The sequence below is a fragment of the Rhamphochromis sp. 'chilingali' genome (assembly GCF_963969265.1).
Source record: "Rhamphochromis sp. 'chilingali' genome assembly, chromosome: 3".
Classification (NCBI taxonomy): domain Eukaryota; kingdom Metazoa; phylum Chordata; class Actinopteri; order Cichliformes; family Cichlidae; genus Rhamphochromis; species Rhamphochromis sp. 'chilingali'.
Genome location: NC_137931.1, coordinates 35,023,567 through 35,041,805, shown reverse-complemented (window position 1 = coordinate 35,041,805; position 18,239 = coordinate 35,023,567). Strand labels below are relative to the sequence as shown.

Genomic DNA, 18,239 nt, shown 5'->3' with positions numbered 1-18,239 from the left:
CATATATCACTGACAGATGCATTTATGACAATATGGGCAATTAGTTAAGACGCTTCAGAGCCAAGGAATCAAACAGTGGCCCTCCCAGACAGTGGATTACCCACTCTACCTCTTCTAAATTTAGCTGAATATCTAACTGATCTGAGCCTTTCTGTTCACTGATAGCTGAAGTTGGCATCGGGTCTCTGATGGAAGGCCAGTGAAAAAAAGATAACCTGCCAGTATTAAAAAACTTAAAAATATAATGTTTTTAAAAAAAGTGAAACGATTAAAAATGATAATTTATAAAAGCCAGCCGGAGATACTGGTTGTATTTATCTGAAATTTACACCGTCTTTTTGCGCCAGCAGTGACTGGGAGTGTTTACCCGCTGCACATATGAGCTGCTAAATTTAGATTTCATTGTCACGTTTGTAAACTAGTCACTTCACTTCATTAATGCTTTGGGGGCTGAAATGGAGTGATGCCTCCCGGCGTTCATCTTACTTTGCAGACAGTCGGCGTTGAGTAGATCCTGGCACTTCTCGTGGCATTTCACCCCACACTCAGTACAGCGCATGCCCTGGCGAGCAATACCCCAGAGGAGTCCCTCACATTCATAGCAGTACGTGGGTGTGGTGGCTGTCCACACCTCAAAGTTGTGTGGGGTGGTGCAGGAAATAGGATATATGAGGGCCTGGAGGGTCTTCTTATAGACATGACTCTTCTACAAGGTTGTAAGAAAGATAAGCCCAAGGTCAGCAGAGTTAAAGCTTATGAGCAGTATTTGAAATAATTTAATTAAAGAATATAAATGTGGACTGACCAGTTCTTCATTATGTAGGGTACTTGATGTCAGGGCTGAGGTGATGCCCGCCTTCCTGGAGTTCTGGACCAAGGACTGTGTGATGGAAGAAGGGTGGTCAGTATAATATCTTCTTTAATCGTGATAAATCTCAGAGTAGGAGATTACAGCTGCATATTTTTGTTTGGAGTGACCACTTTGGTCGGTACCAGAAAACGAGTATATCTTCATAACCAACTGCAGATATTTCATAAACAAAAGGTGCGTTACTCACCATAGCCTGTAGCAGTGAAGTGAAGTTGGGAGAAAAAAGGTAGAAATGTATTAGAAAAAGGCAACAGAGGAGAAAGAGGTTTACACAGAGAATTAAAATTGCAAGAATGGCTGAGAAATGGATGCACTTTTTATGCATATGTGGTAGTTTTGTGAAAAAGCAACAATGAAGCGATTAGGGAATCAAGGGAGACTGGGATTTTTCAGAAAATCTCTGCTGCATTTCCACCTGAATATTAGATTTCTGAATGAAATACTAGTTGCTGCTCATTCAGGCAGTGTTCCACTCTGATAAATCAATAGCAGACAGTCTGACAAGTTGTTTGTGTGTGTGCGTGTGTGTGTGCGCGTGTGTGTGTGTAAATGAGAGTGATGAAAGAGGTGCACCTGCCTGTCAGTGCATGGTGGGTGTTTATGAGCGTGGCACTCAGCTTTGACTGGCAGCTGATTTAAGAGTCGGCATTATTTCAGCTCCCAGTGCACAATGTGATTTGGCATCAAAGCAACAATTTGACATATCATATGTTAAATATGCTTATTGGCTTTCCTGCTGTGAGTTAGATGAGAAGACGTAACCACTCTTGTGCTGTGAAAACAAAAGCTATAGACAGCAGCTAGCATGGATCTGTCAAGAGGTGACAAACCAGCATATCTACAGCTATCAATAGCATGCTATGCTTAGGATGTCAAACCAAAGTGTGTGAAACCACCAGTTGAAACTCCTAACAGGGTTAGTCAGGCCTTAACTTTTAGTCTTTATGACAAGCAAAGTTAAGCTGGTTTATTTAAGAACAGCAGGATCAGTTTTTCAGACACATTTCAACGTTGCTTTATGATGCTTTTATTTGGTAATATGGTATTCAGTTGTAACTATAGCGGTGCATGTATCATGTGCATTATGTAACTTATTTTGTTTATCGATGCTGAATCGCTTAAACTGATCCCAATGTCTCTGTCAGGGTCCCTGTGCCTACCCGGTCGGCTCAGTACGGCTACATATGTTTTGTATTCCTTTTTTTATTTTTTTCCTGCTCTCTCCTTTCCCCTCTTTCCCTCCTCCCTCTGCCTGGGCGGAGCTCACCTGCGGGCTCCTGCCCTTGGCCCACGCACCTGTGGCTCATCACGAGTGATCCAGCCCCTTTATAAGACGGCAGCCCTGTGTTTCTCGTCGCTGGACCGTTGCCGACCCTTGTCAGTGTAACCCCAGCTCAATGACTTCAGAAGTGTTTCATAGCGATTTACCTAACTACCCCTTCGTGTCTCTGTGTACAGATTCCCTGGACCTACCCCTGTGTTACCCGAGTGAGTGGAGTGTGAGGAGGAGTGGACGGAGAGTGTGCGAGTGTGAAGAGGAGTGGACGGAGAGTGTGCGTGTCTTCCCCATTCGTGTGTGGACCCCCGGAGCCCGGCTTTCCCCTCACTTTTGTAAATAATCACCTGGTGCATCATAATAAAGACTCTTGTGCTTTCAAGACCTAGAGCCTGCGCGTGAGTCCGTTCAGTCCCGTTGTGACAGTCTCTGACCATGCTTATGATTGCTAACAGATTACTGCGGTCACCCGCTTACTTTTAACGTGAAAGTTGTGCCTTTTGAAATGTGACTGCAGCACTGAGGCAGAAATTTTAACCATTTTCCTCCAGTGCCAGGAAGCAACCTCCAGCAAACACTTGGTTACACGTGGTTACCAGATAGCAGTGTTGGGGAGTGTACCGGCGTTACGTATTTAAAATACAAAATACGAGTAACTGTATTCTGTTACTGTTACCGTTTAAAAAGATGGTATTCAGAATACAGTTACTTTGTTGAAATAAAGGGATTACACGGCGGTCTTTTCCTGTTTCATATGTTAGGCCGGTGTCCTGCAGGTTTTAGATCTCACCCTGGATCACCACACCTGAATCAAATGATTAGTTCGTTACCAGGCCTCTGGAGAAAATCAAGACATGTTGAGGAGCTAATTTAGCCATTTAAATCAGCTGTGTTGGATCAAGGACACATCTAAAACCTGCAGGACACTGGCTCTCGAGGACTAACGTTCCCTACCCCTGTGTTAGGCTGTCCCCTCTCTATTTTTGGTAATTCCACGCCGGCGAAAACTCCAACAAAACACGCATTAAGAGGCTCTAATTCCTGGGTCTCAATCTCGCGGCCCATTTCACCTCTACTTGCGGCCCACATAATGACGTGACGAAATATTTTTAAAAATTATTATTCAAAAAATGATTTAATATGAAGGCAACAGGTAGAGTGTTACAGGCATAGCCCTAACGAATGTAGCCTCATGGGCAGCGTAGCCCAGTTGTAAGTAAGCTATTAAGACTCGACTCTACACTGTGTTCGTGTTTTTAGCAAAGTTGACCCAGACAACAAAGTAAAGCTTGTTTTCGGCTATGAGCCCGACACGAACCCGGCGTATTAGCCAGAGGAACCTTTACTACAGTTCGGAGCTGCGGACCTGTTTTATATACGCGCGGAATAGTTTTCTATATGAGATCGCTGCAAAAAGTGCAGCTTTACCTAATATCCACCTTACTGTTACTCATTTTATATTAAGATTTAAAAATCTAGTTGGCATTGCTATGGCGAGTAACCTTCAGTAAAAGTAATAAATCACAGAGCAATAGTCATTCATGTAGTTGTAAAAAGCATGATAATATATCAAGTAATCCAAAGTATTCCATTACATTATTCTCATTGAGTAACGTAATGGAATATGTTACAAAATACATTTTGGGGAATGTATTCTGTAACCTGTAGTGGATTTAAAAGTAACCTTCCCAACACTGCCAGATAGTCACCGATTGGTCTTTACCTCTGTGTGAATTAGGATTAAGCGAGTGATAATAATTAAATGATAAAAAACCCCAAACTGTGACAACCAATGTGCTCTCAAAACCTGAATACGCTTGTGGTTTTCTTTTATTCGCACATTCCTTAGAATGACACGGAGATACAGAGTGCGTCTGTCTACATTCTAAGAAAAGTGACAATAGAAGTCTGCAAAAGATGTGTTGGTAATGAGATAGTGTCAAAAAGGCATAGGGATCATGGCATGGTGGGGTAATAAAGGTCTGTTATATGACAGCATGTAGCAGACATCAGCGTCAGTCAGAGAAAACCTCTGGCCTCTGCCGCTGGCCTCTCTGCCTTGCTTCATGCCCTGTCAGACTTTAACAGCAGGGCAATGCATTTTCTTTAACAGCATGGATGCAGTGGAGTAAAGGACAGAGAACAACAGGAGTAAAAATAGTAGAATATTAGAAAAGATCGTGAAAATAAACATAGTAGAGAATCAGACAGAAAACAGGAGTAACATTTAAGGATGAGAGCACGGACTGCTGAGCCAAGTGAGATGGATCTGGGAAATGTGAGACACTTAGTCACGGGAACATAAAGAGATTAGTGCAGAAACTCACCAGATCGCTGACCAGAGGCATTGCTTTTCTCTTCCTGAGGTCTGGCATGCTGTCAATACTATACAGAGCACCACCCATCCTGGAGAGAAAACATACTTTAAACATCGGCTATATTTTCAGGTAACAGCTAGAACCTTCACTGTGAATAAGTTACAAAATAAATGCACTGAGACACTGGTCTTTCTTTTTGGTCGATAAGTTATAGATTTTCAATAGCTGCAGCGGTGTCAGCCTCATGGTTACTTACCCTGCTGACAAAAGCAGAGAGGCAATGCCAACACTTTCTCCTCGGGCCTGTGGAGAAAGAGAAGGAAAAGATGAGATGGAAAAACCGGGAAAAGGCAGCCTTCCAGAAAACTACAACGCTGTAGTTCCAATTGTAGTTTGTAGTTCGCTCAATGACTGCAGGTGTTCTCAAAGTCATGATTTACAACAGAGTGAAAAAAACTACACTGTGTGTATTTCTTAGTGAGTGTGGGGATTATTGACATCAGCAGTGAGTTCTGTGTTTGTGGAAGAAGATTACAGCGGGATGGCTATCCGTGTAATCATTTCTCTAATTCTATCTGCTCCATTATTGAAAGACATGTTCTTTGTCCGCTTGGCTCTTCAAACAATGACATGCGGCACTGATACTAACGTCACACTATACACAGAAATAGCCCTGATTGATACAAACACCAGGCTTTGGAAAGGACGCTTAACAGACTTGCAACAGCTTCCTATGTGCGTCTTGCGCTCATCATAAATATCTGTGAGCCATACAGATACATACGATACAAATTAGATTTATTAACACACTACAGGGCACACCCACCTGAGAGCCAGCTCCTGCCATGGGTAATCAGAATGGACTACATGCATTCGCTACGAGGATGGCAAACAACTGAAAAGAAAATAATGAAATGGCAAAAACAATACAGGGGGTAAACAGAAACTATCAAACACAAGACAATATAATCCACAGCTGCGACCAAAAACTGGGAAAAATGACAGACTAGTCAATGAAAGCTGGAAAAATACAGAGTAAGAACAGGACATGCAGGGATTGATGCAACAAGGCAATCAGCAGAGCAGCAACAGAACCGCACTCTAAGATCCGTTCCTGCCAATGAAGGGATTCACCTGACAGTGACTGCAAGCAAGAGGACCATACAAATAAACTGAACACACACAGACACATCCTGGCAGTACCTCTTGTAGTTGTAGTCGTACTCTGCTGAAAAGTCGAAGCCAGTTGGCTTTAGCTCTGGCAGGACCGGGCTCCATGATTTCCCTTTTTGGGAAGCTGAAATATGGTTTGAGAAAGAAGTCAGCTCACAATTGCCGCACGCTAAGTCAGTGAAATGAAGAGGTGAGCAACATCTGTTAACCACAAGCATGTTGATTGGTATATAGGCTTTAATACAAAATTATTATTATTATTATTTTGTCTGAAATAATAAAAAAGTGTGTCTGTCTAAAAATACGCTTTTCCTGGTATGTGAATACATTATTTTAAGTGATTTTATCTCCATACAGTAAGTGGTTGGTTAGTGTTAACTTTAAAATTAATTATTTTGTGCAGGTGTTGTTTAGGCTAATACTTGCTGGTAGGTAATTTTAGTGAAATTGGATGTAAAGGGAAGTGTCTTTGGAGCTGAGACCACACATACTGAGTTGGTGTCAGTAAAGAGTAGTGACCCGTCCTTGTCCCTTTACTGGTGTTTTCATGTGTAGGTCATAGCAACTTGAAGTACATCTATACATAACTACATAAGTAATTTTGAAATTTTCCCTTTATAACAATATGCAACTTCACCTTGCAACAGGAGGCTCCTCTTTCTTCTGTTCAAGAGCCAGAGGGACACTCTCTGTTGCCGGAGGAAGCTCGGGGGGCTGAGGTTCCTCCTTTGGCACTTCAGATTTGGGCTCAGGCTCCAGAGGCTTGCTGTCTGGAGCTGGAACCTGTGATGTAGTTGTGGGGGTGGGTGTAGTTGTAGTTGTGCCAAAGAGATCCTGCTGTGTGGGTGCAAAGGGAGGCTTGGTGGAATCTGCAAGAGAAGGGGCCATTGTGCTGTCCTGTGAGACCGGAGGTAGGCCAGCAGCCGTGCTGGGAGACTGAGGCCGATCCTGGGCAAGTCGCTGCTGATGCAGCGACGTCTGCTTCTCCAACGGCGGCCTGGTGGAGGAGAGACCATCAGAAGGGGGCATCAAGGTGGGGGCAGTGCTTGTGGGTGTGGGGGTATAGGGAGGCTCCTGGTCTTCACTCAGTGTGCCATCCAGTGGATACATTTCTTCATCTTCCTTATATGACATCTCCTCCTCCTCATAGTTGTAATCTCCCTCCTCCCCATACATGTCTCCCTCTTCTTCGTCATACAGAGCCCCCTCCTCCCCTCCATCTTTGAGGTAGCCTCCCTCATCGCTGTAGATGCCTTGGTGATCCTCACCATCCCAACCTGGGGAATCTTCCTTGCCGTAGCTGACCGAAGAGTGGCAGGAATGATAGGAGTCGTTCTCATCGTAGAATTCCGAACCTCTCAAGCTTTCACCGTCCTCGGGAACGAACTCCTCGCTGAGCTGCGAGCTGCCTCGACTCAGCTCTCCCGACGAAGCGTAACGACTGTCTGTGGGACTGAAGGCAGGGGAAACGAAAACACGTGTTAGATAAGCCTTTGGTTATTAAGTAAACTATATCTATTTCCACGTTTGGGTGTCACAGAGATACTAAAGGAGCTTGTGTTGGGACCGGAAAGGGAGAGAGCTAACCACCAGGAGAAGAGGAGTGACTTTAAATCACACCCAGAATGGGCTTTGGACTAGTGATGCAACTGCAAGGGGACTCATCTGTTTAGTAACAGGAATGCTTACTATGATTGTTAGTTCAAACACAAATTTGTACAGAATCACACGCATACAAAAGCACACTAGATTGCAGAAACACAACGATGCATTTTTCATAAAGTAAACGTTTAAATTGTTTAATTTAAAACAAAAGAAGTTAACCTGACGAGGTTCAGGATAATTTAGCAGACTGGTGGAAAAAAGCAGATAAATTCACAATGATAAATGAAGCCATTAGACTGAATCAGCGAGAGATATGAGACACATAGAAAGATTATTTCCTTAAACACACTCTGACAGACGCACACAAACACCGGCTTTGTTGTTTTCGGCTCTATTGATTACAGTCCTGCTGGTTTAATAATGCATAGTGCACGAACAGTAAAGGACACAAAAGTATGGCTGAATGGACAAATAAATACTCAATCACACCAACCCCCAGTTTTCCTATTCATAACCTATCCTGCAATCTCTCTCTCTCTTCCGTCTCAAAGACTAACACAGACAGTGACAAATGCTTGCATAATTTGTGAGTCTAAACACATGTCTGCCCTCTTTCTTCACAAAGAATGTAAAACAAAACATGATGAAATGAAGATGAAAAAGAACGCAATCTGTCTCGGCCTCTCTGCTCGGCCACATTATTGGGCTGACGGGCTCCTGCTGTCTCACAAGTGGAAATTAAATGTGTATAATTACCAAGTATGGGACACCCACAATAAGACAGGGCCCTTCTTAAAGTCTCACATACAGAGTGAAGCTGTAATAACAAGCTGTCATGAAAACAGATGGGCACGCTCACACAGACTCACACGGGCAGTTCTACAAACTCCAACCGACAATTAACCTCTCTGTCTCCGACTGTTACGAAACACCACACACACGCATCCCACCGATCGCTCACCCACACATGTAAAGACGACACAGCACAGAACTTCTAAAGATTGAGGGGACAAGCGTGATCGTTTGTGATTCTTCACAGGAACACAGTAAGGATAGATGCAGGTTCGGTAGTTTCCTCTAAAATATACAGAATATACATATACAAAGATAGGGTAAGAGCGCATGCATGCAAGCACAGCGAGCGAGGAGGACGGGACAAGTCCACCACTGACGTCACAGCGAGACGGAGTCACAGGCTGGAGCAGAAGGAAGAAGAAGAGGAAGAGGAGGAGAAGTTAGAGACGAGGTACAGAGACCCACCTATCGGACAGCGAGTGCCTACTGTCTAGAGAATACTGACGACTGGTGCGCCGGCTCGACCCTGAGCCTGAGTCGATATCACTGCGCCCGTTGGTGGCCGAGTCTAAACTATCATAGCGTCTGGTAAGAGGAGCAGGGGAGGAGGTGGGGAGGAGGGGAGAGGTGGGAGAGGAGCATCAGTAGAGCTCAGTGCAAATATTGGAAAGACAGCTATAACTCAAACTGAGCCTCTGTGCCGCCTGCTTAACGACAACTTCACAAAGTTGTCTTAAAACATCAGTCAGGCGTCCACATGAACATGAAAATATCACTTGCTGTTATTCTTCCCGCCAGCGTTTAATGATCCACAGCAGTCCTGGCTCAATCTTAATTTGGAGTTAATATGAGGCTGAGGTTATTTCAACCAAATGCAGATATTCCCGTCATTTCAGTGGGAAATTTCATCTTCTAGGGAATTTTGCACTAATAAGCGAATATCTTTTGAACACGGCCTCTTTGCTCGTCTAAATCAGATTACCGAAAACTCATATTAACTTCAGATGAATACATTTGCACGGGACAAGGAATATGGATTTCACTCATCATTTACACTGGAAGTGGATGGGGAAGGGCTCTCTTTACAGAGAGTATAAAAAGGAGAAACAATAACAGCAAGTACAACCTGCTGAAAATATGAACCTGTCCATTAAGCTTCTGCACAAAGACGTCTCACTGACGCTGAGATTTATTATATCCATCTCAGCCTTGACAAAGCAAATGGTCAAACTTTCAATTTAAGCTTTTCTGAGAAATGCATGAGTTTAGAGCCTCTCCTCCTTTCATATATACATGTCTAAAGTGACGACCATTATGTTCAGAAATCACAAGGGGTTTCTGATGCTCACACACTCGACGTGCACACACAGATGCAAGCACGCGCACACGCATTCGCACGTGAAAGATAACCACAAAGGCCCGCTTCATACAAAACCTGTATACAAGAACTCTGCACCCCAGCATGCTTGTATACACTGAGGCCAGGGTTATTCTCTAGAGAAGGAGAGCACAGTGGGACATGTTACTATGTACAACACAGTGCAACAAAACAAGGCCGCAGGGGCTCACTTGTCTCATGGCTATGAGCTAGACGGGGAGGAGTGCTCCGTTTACGAGCAGCGTGATGTTAAATTCACAACGTTAAAACATTTAGATCTTCTGTGTGACCAAAAACTCCTCTCTCTATGTTGCATTTAAACTTTATGGTGCACATAGGCAAAATAAAACCCTGTTTTTCAGTCTCAGTAGTAGTACGCCTGTTACCTCATAGCTCTGTGATCATAGTCCAGCTCATTGATGTCGTCAGTGTAGGAGTGTCTGTGGTGCTGGTGCCTCATGGGATACTGGTGCATGGAAGCATTGGGCTGGGAGGTGGTGTAGTAAGGAGGTGGGATGCTGTTACTGGTCTCACTGCGGTAGTCGCTGTCCCTGTCATCCACTGCGCTGTCTGGGTCCTCGTCTGTTCACCAAAACAGCGGGAGACAGAACGAAGTGAGGTTGGCGAGACAAAAAGATGACGACCATTGAGTACATTGAGTGTGTAATGAAAGAGCTGGGGCGTAGAGAAGGGGGGTGGTCTTGTTTCTTTTCAGATAGTTGAAGTCTCTGCTCAGAATCCAGTTTTTTTCCTTCTCATTCAATCCTAAATGAGAGCCTAAAAATCAGGGGGGAAACATCTGTAGGCCTGTGACTATGTAATTCCCCTATAATTAAATGGAATTTTAATCTATTTTAATTTAAATTACAATGTAACTGTATTGACCTACAAATACTTAAAGATTGTTAGGCTAGAATAAAAGAATAACAAGACACGTTTTTACAGGAAACAGAGAAAACTGTTTTTTACGGTGGCCCTGAGAGGTCAAACGGACTGCAACTTAAGAAAACACCAGCAATAAGAAAAACGCTGCAAAAGCACACAAAACACAATGGAAATAGGAAAATCGACAACAGAAATAGGAAAAAACAAAACAGAAATAGGAAAAGCGAAAACAGAAATAGGAAAAAACAGATTTTTAAAAGCACAAGAGAAGTGTGTCTGGGGAGACAATAAACGGACGGACCAGTTGCAGGAACCCAAAACATGGTAGTTTTATCATGATTCATATAATACTGATGACGGATTTTTAGGCTAATAGTTAGGCTAGCACACTTACCTCTCATCTTTTCGTTCCTCACAAAACCAATAGATCCTCCACTTCTTTTAATTGTCTCCCAGCGCAATTCTTAGCATGTTTTGGTTCCTACAACTGGTCCGTCGGGTTATTGTCTCCCCAGAAACACTTCCCTTGTGCTTTTGGAAATCTGTTTTTTCCTATTTTTGTTTTTGTTTTTCCTATTTATGTTTTCTTTTTTCCTATTTACATTGTCGTTTTTCTATTTCCATTGTGTTTGGGCGCTTTTGCTGCGTCTTTCTTATTGCTGGTGTTTTCTTAAGTTGCCGTCCGTTTGGCCTCTCAGGGCCACCGTAGTTTTGGATCTTGATTTGTAGATTCTGTATAATTATTTTTAAATTGTGAAACTTTCCCCCCACGCAGTCTTTTATTAAATGATTCATCCTATCCACAGTATGTCTTCATGAAAGACTGACCTGCTGCTAATAAACCCATACAGCTGTGAGATGTTTGATCAGGTCGACCAGCGGGTTGAAACGATTTGCAAAAGATTCCGATTTTGTGGAAACAGAGTTTTAGACAGTTCAGTGCCTGAGATGCAAGTGGGAGTTATTCGGTTATGTGCTTCCTGTCTCATAATGAATCACTCAAAAATAACTCATCTTTATCTCATCAAATATGTATGCATCCTGAGTTTGGCTAGAGCTGCATTCAATTTCATTTTAACAGTTTGAGGTATTATTGCAAAAGCAAGGGTATGAGGTGAGAGGAAGTTCAGGGAGGATGTGTGGAGAAGAAATACTTTTTTGGCAGTTAATGGTCTCTGAGGAATACTATGCAAGGAGATCATTACATTAAGTGAGACATGGACAATAAATACAGAATTACTCCAAGTTGTTAGCAGAACTGCATGAAAGAAACTTACTTTGTTGATCTCCCCACAGACTCCAATTACCTGCGAAGAGATAAAGGAGTTGGAAAAACCAAATTAGGTTTGGGCCACAAATTAAACACACAAGCAGTCAACAAAACCAGGGTAAACAAACGAGGAGGATCGTTAGCCCTCAGAAATAATTGTTTTATGATGTAAATATGTGTGGAGAGAGTTTATAAGTGGCTGTCTATGTGTGTGTGTGTGTGTGTGTGTGTGTGTGTGTGTGTGTGTGTGTGTGTGTGTGTGTGTTTGAGCAGAGAAAAACACAAGGTCTTTAGAAAAAGCTGTTTTTAAGGCAGCTGGCCTCGATGCAGTTAGGTAACACACACATCTTCTTTGCACAAACACAAGCACCGTGATGCAAACCAAACCCCTCTCTCCACAGGTCCATAGTATCCACACAGTTATGCACCTGCTCCCAGTGTCACCACTGCCAGACAGGCGGACAGGCGTGGGAGTGTGTCTGACACCCCCCGTATGTCATCTCACATTCATCACGGATCTATCACCTGTAAGTCATTCTAGTGTTCAGGCAGGCATGCATTTGTGATTAATCTCATCGGCTCTCCTTCCTCTCGCCAGCTAACCTTTCCTTCATCTATTAGCTTCATTTCAACCTCCTGTCTACGCCTCTTCTCAGTAAGCTGAGGAGCCAGAGGAGAGGGAGTGGGGAGAGGAAACACAGGAGGCATAAAAAGGGCACAGCAGGATCGGGCGCAGGAGGAGGTAAATGCAGAAGAGGAGGCTGGCGGCACTCACAGCACTGTGTGGATGGTGCATGTAGTGGTCGCTCCTGCTCTTCCTGATAGGCGTACTGAGGCAAAGAAAAGCGGCAACAACAGACGAATAAGGAAACAATACAATGCAGAAAAAGTTGTGGTAATACAGTAAAGAGTATTCAGCAGAATAAAATTCTTACATCTTGATCTCTCATGGCATTAAGTTGTTCAAGTTTCTTCGCCCAGTATCTGGCCTCTTCCTCTGGGATGTCTGCAGAAACAGAAACACTTGAGATTCTCCACTTGGCACGTGAAATATTGGGCGCTACGCTGTAAGATTTTGTGCTGATACTGTTTTGCCAAAGTTTAAAGTGAATTTTCTCAAGTTATATCAAAGAGTAGGGCTGGCATTAGAGCGCTAGTTGTATTAGTAGTAGAAGTAGTAATAAAACTGTATCAGGCAACTACTAGAAAAAGTACTAATAGGAATCATGAGACAGTCTTTAGAGTTCTAAAGTAGCAGCAGTACTAATACTAGTAACATTTTTAAAAAAAAAGGAATTCAAATTAATACAAAATAAATTAAGCGTTATTATTGACACAACACTGATAAATGTCAAACCTAGTGGCAGCTCAAAGCGTGTGTCGAGCAGCAGCCTATGAAAGGTCGGGTCTTTGGTTCCACAGATCTCGTTCTCAGCCATGATCGCATTGGAGTCGAGGGTCAGCCACTGACCTGGTCCCTCCTGGAAAAGACAGAAGAACAAACATGACTGCAGCAACACTTACTGTGTGATCAATACGTATTTTGGCATCTCTGCCCTGGATCTAATTTGCTGTCTTCGTACAAATGACCAGTGCCATCAATCTTCTCATCTACGGCTTAATATGTGAGTTTGAGTATGCTAAATTCAGAAATGCTAGTAAGCATTGCCAATAAAACCAAAGGTCTGAGTCAGAAAGATGAATGTGGTGAACCTCATTGGACTGCCGTATGCTGCGCAGGGGGATCCATAAGGTGCCCACCATGGTGTCCCAGATCAGCCCCTTGTTCCACACCTCCACTGTGAGGCCCAGATCAAGGCGGTTTATTTCACTGCTCAGTAGAGATGGCGGAATAAGAAAAGGACAAGCAAACAGAAAAATGAGGAGGAATAAAAAAAAGAAGTTAAATACAGAATACTGTCATGAGCTGAGTGGAGGCTTGAGCTGTTTACACAAGACTTTTAGCAAAAATACAGTTTATTCCTCGAGGAGCTGAATTTAATCTGGTGATGGATATGCACCATGATTCAATCTGCTCAGGGAAATGAGTCATTCAGCATGAAGATGGAAAAGCACAGGTGACAGTCAGCCAGGCTCCCGACAACATATAAGTGACTGCACAGACAGAAACTATCTATATTTATGTGTGATAAACAACAGTGAACTCAAAAGCTCATATACAGCTAACATTTGTAATGCAGCACGGTGGCACGGTGGTTAGCACTGTTGCCGCACAGCAAGAAGGTCCTGAGTTCAATTCCACCATCAGGCCGGGGTCTTTCTGTGTGGAGTTTGCATGTTCTCCCCGTGTTTGCGTGGGTTCTCTCCGGGTACTCCGGCTTCCTCCCACCGTCCAAAGACATGCAGCTTGTGGGGATAGGTTAATTGATTAATCCAAATTGTCACTAGGTGTGAATGTGCGAGTGAATATGAGTGTGAATGGTTGTCTGTCCCTGTGTGTTGGCCCTGCGACAGACTGGCGACCTGTCCAGGGTGTACCCCGCCTTTCGCCCTATGACAGCTGGGATAGGCTCCAGCGCCCCCCGCGACCCTGAAAAGGATAAGCGGAAGCGAATGGATGGATGGATTTGTAATGCAACTACGTATCTGGCTTGCAGGTTATCAGCTCACTATGCATCTCCCGTTACTGAACAGTGATGCTCCTAAGGTTTAAATGAAGAAAAAACCCTAATAATGAGCGTAAAGTGCTTCCTTAGGAGATGAACACATCTTCAGGTGACTTTGCCGAATGGTGTGCTGACCCCGAAAGCTGAAAAGTAGAGGAAAGCCCTTCTTTAAAGATATTCCTTACATTTAATTTAGCACCATGACTGTAGCAGAGTTTTTCTGTTGGATTGATATTCTGGAGTTTTAAGGTGTTAATAAAGCTTGAATGGGGAGAAACTTTCACGACTAGATGTGTGAAATCTGCCGGAGCAGAGCAAACAGCAGCAGAGGTGTTATTTCATCCCATCACTCATGAGTGGAAGGGAGGCAGAATGGCAGCAAAAAACAGAAACAAAAAAAACTGCGACACAAATGTTACAGCTGACTCCCACAGCACCCTGATAACATCAATTTCACTCCTCACGTGGGTGAAACTGGACATCACACAGGTTAAAGACAGCTTCATATTAGATGTCTGAATTCTCACATGCACGTGCACCAGGTAATGTCTAGGACAGTTCAGGGCTGCAGAGAAAACGGGTTTAGTTTCACTAATTAAGAATATGTTCACATTATAAATGTCTTATGGAAATAAAACAATAGAGCTGATAGTTTAATAAGGTAATGCAGCTTTGACTCTTAAAAGGTTGTCTCAATTCCAACCGGCAGTTAAAAACATCAACGCCACAATACTGTCCTCGTTTCATGCATTCTTCTCTTTTCTTAAAGCTGAAACTCGTTTTATGACAATCTTGGTTGGAGACTTGGCTGTGCTATATTGGTAGCTGCTAAAGTAACCACATGCCGGAGAGGTGTGGAAAGTTTGCCTTATTCCAACTTCATTCCCTGGATTTTTTTTTTTTTCATTGTCAGGACGAGAAGCACTCACAACATGAAGTCCTGCTCCCAACATGGCTGACTGCCACGGACAGCGATGGTTGTGCTCTTAACATTCTGCACCTTCAGGGTCACGTATGTGTTGAATTTCTCTGCGAAAATGAACAGATTCAAACATCGGTCTCGATGACCCCAGTGTTTTACAATCAACAGCTTCATGCAGTACATCCGTGACACAACTCACCTTGTGGTCCATCAAGCTTGCCTTTTTTCACTGTGAACAAATTGAGAAAAGAAAAAGGAAATTAGCCTGTCAGGGTTTTTTTTTTTGTGTATTTTTTAAGAGATCATATTCCATCATCGGATCTCAAAGGCTTCATCCTGTGCTTGCAGTGCGAGCCTCTGCCTGTAGCTCATGTGCATCAAAGTATGGTTGCTTGGTGACTGACAGTAGTCTGGCATTTTACAGAGAAAGTGTGAGGTCTACAACTAAACTTTGCTCTTTGAGCAGATGCCAGGCTCTCAATATGAAAGACTACATCCGTTCAGCAGGAGATGTCAGGGTCTCTGAGTGACTTGTTGGATGGACAGATGGCCTGAACGATACCCGTGTGTTTTCCATCATGCCTGTCAACACAGGCTGATGGATAAAACACTGAACAGTTCTGCGGTTTATTGTACACAACAGACGAATCTCTGCTGAGGTGCCACAGCCATTTTCTCCACGCAGGGTCTACTGGAGGTACCCAAATGACTTTTAAAACCACAGTGACGTCAAAAACTTATTCATTATTCATTTAGTCTTGCACCCTGCCGATTCCCATCATCCCCATGTTCAAGAGTGAAGTATTAATATTCAGCGGACTGGTATTTAATCCCTGATGATTGCTTCATTTCACTGACGTTAGGTTTAAAGAAAAAAAAATACAGGCTACTTAAAATCTATCTAATGGAAATTCAGCAACATGCACGCATGAACGGATGTAAAGAAGAATTTCTTTATATTGCACAGCCTACAGCCCGACTCACTAATATAGAGGAGGAAAGTAAATAGAAAAAAAGGCAAAAAATACAGTTTCAAATATGATGATGACAAAGAAAGACACTGAGTCATTTACTTAGTCAGTGACAGAGAGCAGGCGCGATAATCATTGTGGAAAAATTGGCTTCTAAAAATAGCATCACCCCAGGAAACCCCTGGGATCACTCTTATCACTTAAATATTATTCAGATTCAAGAAACCAGTGCCAGAGTAGGAAGTGTCGTGAAGCATGTGTGTTCTTAGCCAACATCAAAGTAAAGTCTCCTTCCTGATATTTTAGCTGCTGACAAGGCAGTCGTGCCAAAGGGGTGAGGAAGGTTCACTGCACTGAACATGCATTCGACAAAGACGAGCTCAAATGGGTACTTTGCTTTTAAGTAGGCAGTAATTGACAGATGCACCTTCGGCTGCACCCTTGCCAGCACTCTCTCTCTCTCTCTCTCTCTCTCACATATACAGTCCTCTCCTCACCAGCCATCGGTCCTCTCTCCCTCTCTCTCAGTCAATCACTCGCCCCTACAAGCTTCCCCTGCCATGTGGTGAGTGTGCACGTGTGTTCCCTTTCTATCTCTTGTGCTCCATTAATCTCTCTGTGGAGCCGGATGCAGGCAGAGTGAGCTGCATCCCCAACACTAAAAATAACCACTTCAGTGTGACAGGGGTGGGGGGGTGCTGGAAAGTGGAGAGGTGTGTGTGTGTGTGTGTGTAAGAGCTGGGGGAAGAGGGGTGGGGTGGTGGAGGGGTTACTTGCTCACAGGCATGAGACTAAACCAACACTGCTGTAGCTAGTTACTGCTGCGGTGTGGGTGAAAAATAAAGAGAGTTACATATTTTGTGCAAAACCTCCACAGAAAATGTTGAGTCGGTGCCACGGTGATTACAGGATTTCATTTTCTCTTTCTTCACTCGGGGAAATTGGACAAATACTTTTACTCGTGCCCTGGTTCAGAGGAGCTAAAGGGGCTTTTTATTTCTTTTTATTTCATCAGAGCCATTATACTGAGACCAGCAACAGCAATATCAACCTGTAGTACTGAAGAGGGAGCGCACAGAAGGAAATTACAAATATTATAATTAAAAAAGAAAAGAACACTGATTGAATGGTCATTCATTAAAAAAAAACAAACAGCTTGCAAGTCTAAAATAATTGGTGATTAAAGCTCATCCCTGTTTTCTAAATAATATTCAGTCACAGTGACCTCAGTGCAACTAAGTTGATGGTCTATTAATAATGTTAACTAGTAAATAAGGTCTAAGTAGTCACTAATGTCTACCACAGGCTTTCAAGGTGGCTATAATTGAACCAGTACTTAAAAGCTTTTACTTGAGCCAGACGTCTTAGCCTTTAGACCTACAAAAGAGTGGCTGTAAAACAGCGGGGCGATCATGTGCAGTATAATAGGATAACTGAAGAGTTTCAATCAGTTTGCAGAATTGATCTTAGCACTGAAGAAGCACTGGTGACGGTTACGAATGACCTTCTTAGGGCCGATGGCTGATAGTGGACTAATTTTTGTGTTTCTGCTGTTAGCCCTCATTTGATACAGTTGAGTGTAAGATTTTAAGAAATGTATATGTAAATGGGGAGTCTTGGAGTTCCACAGGGTTCTGTGCTGGGACCAATTCTATTTACATTATACCTGCCTCCCTTAAGCAATGCTAACAGAAAACACAGAATACATATTCATTGCTATGCAGATGATCTTCAGCTTTATTTATCTATGAAGCCAGATGACATTAAACTACATAAAGGGGTGGTTGCTCTGCAATTTTCTTCTCCCAAACCCAAAAAACTGAGGCTGCTACATTTGGTCCTGATAGCCTTAGAAACCAGAAACCAGTATCTGTCAGTATCTGGTCAGACACAATGTTTTAGGCGAAGGTATTAGTAAGTAACAATGTGATCATCAAAAATGCTGCAGTGAGACTGATGAGTGAGGGAGAGAGTGAGAGAGGGCTTATTTCTATTTTCTTTTAGAATTGAATTTAGCAGTTTTTATAGTATCTTGAAGACTTCATAGCACAATATTATCCTTTTAGAGTGATTCACTCTCAGACTGCAGAACTTGTGGTTCCTAAAGTTTCTAAAAGTAGAATGGGAGGCTGAACCTTCAGCTTTTTT

General features: G+C 43.1%; 1 protein-coding gene across 1 annotated transcript in view; it reads right to left on the bottom strand.

The window, feature by feature from the left end:
* The window catches only part of unc13a (unc-13 homolog A (C. elegans)), a 47,155-nt gene that overhangs the window by 25,667 nt on the left and 3,249 nt on the right, over positions 1–18,239 (bottom strand). Inside the window, exons 2-16 of the mRNA XM_080879019.1 lie at positions 15,320–15,349; positions 15,128–15,227; positions 13,285–13,402; positions 12,929–13,052; positions 12,507–12,577; positions 12,347–12,401; positions 11,579–11,608; positions 9,803–9,998; positions 8,504–8,623; positions 6,276–7,091; positions 5,669–5,762; positions 4,722–4,768; positions 4,475–4,553; positions 806–880; positions 487–706 (exon numbers count right to left, since the gene is read on the bottom strand). Coding sequence (XP_080735145.1) covers positions 487–706; positions 806–880; positions 4,475–4,553; positions 4,722–4,768; positions 5,669–5,762; positions 6,276–7,091; positions 8,504–8,623; positions 9,803–9,998; positions 11,579–11,608; positions 12,347–12,401; positions 12,507–12,577; positions 12,929–13,052; positions 13,285–13,402; positions 15,128–15,227; positions 15,320–15,349 — 2,175 coding nt within the window. The remainder of the gene's footprint in view (positions 1–486; positions 707–805; positions 881–4,474; positions 4,554–4,721; positions 4,769–5,668; positions 5,763–6,275; positions 7,092–8,503; positions 8,624–9,802; positions 9,999–11,578; positions 11,609–12,346; positions 12,402–12,506; positions 12,578–12,928; positions 13,053–13,284; positions 13,403–15,127; positions 15,228–15,319; positions 15,350–18,239) is intronic.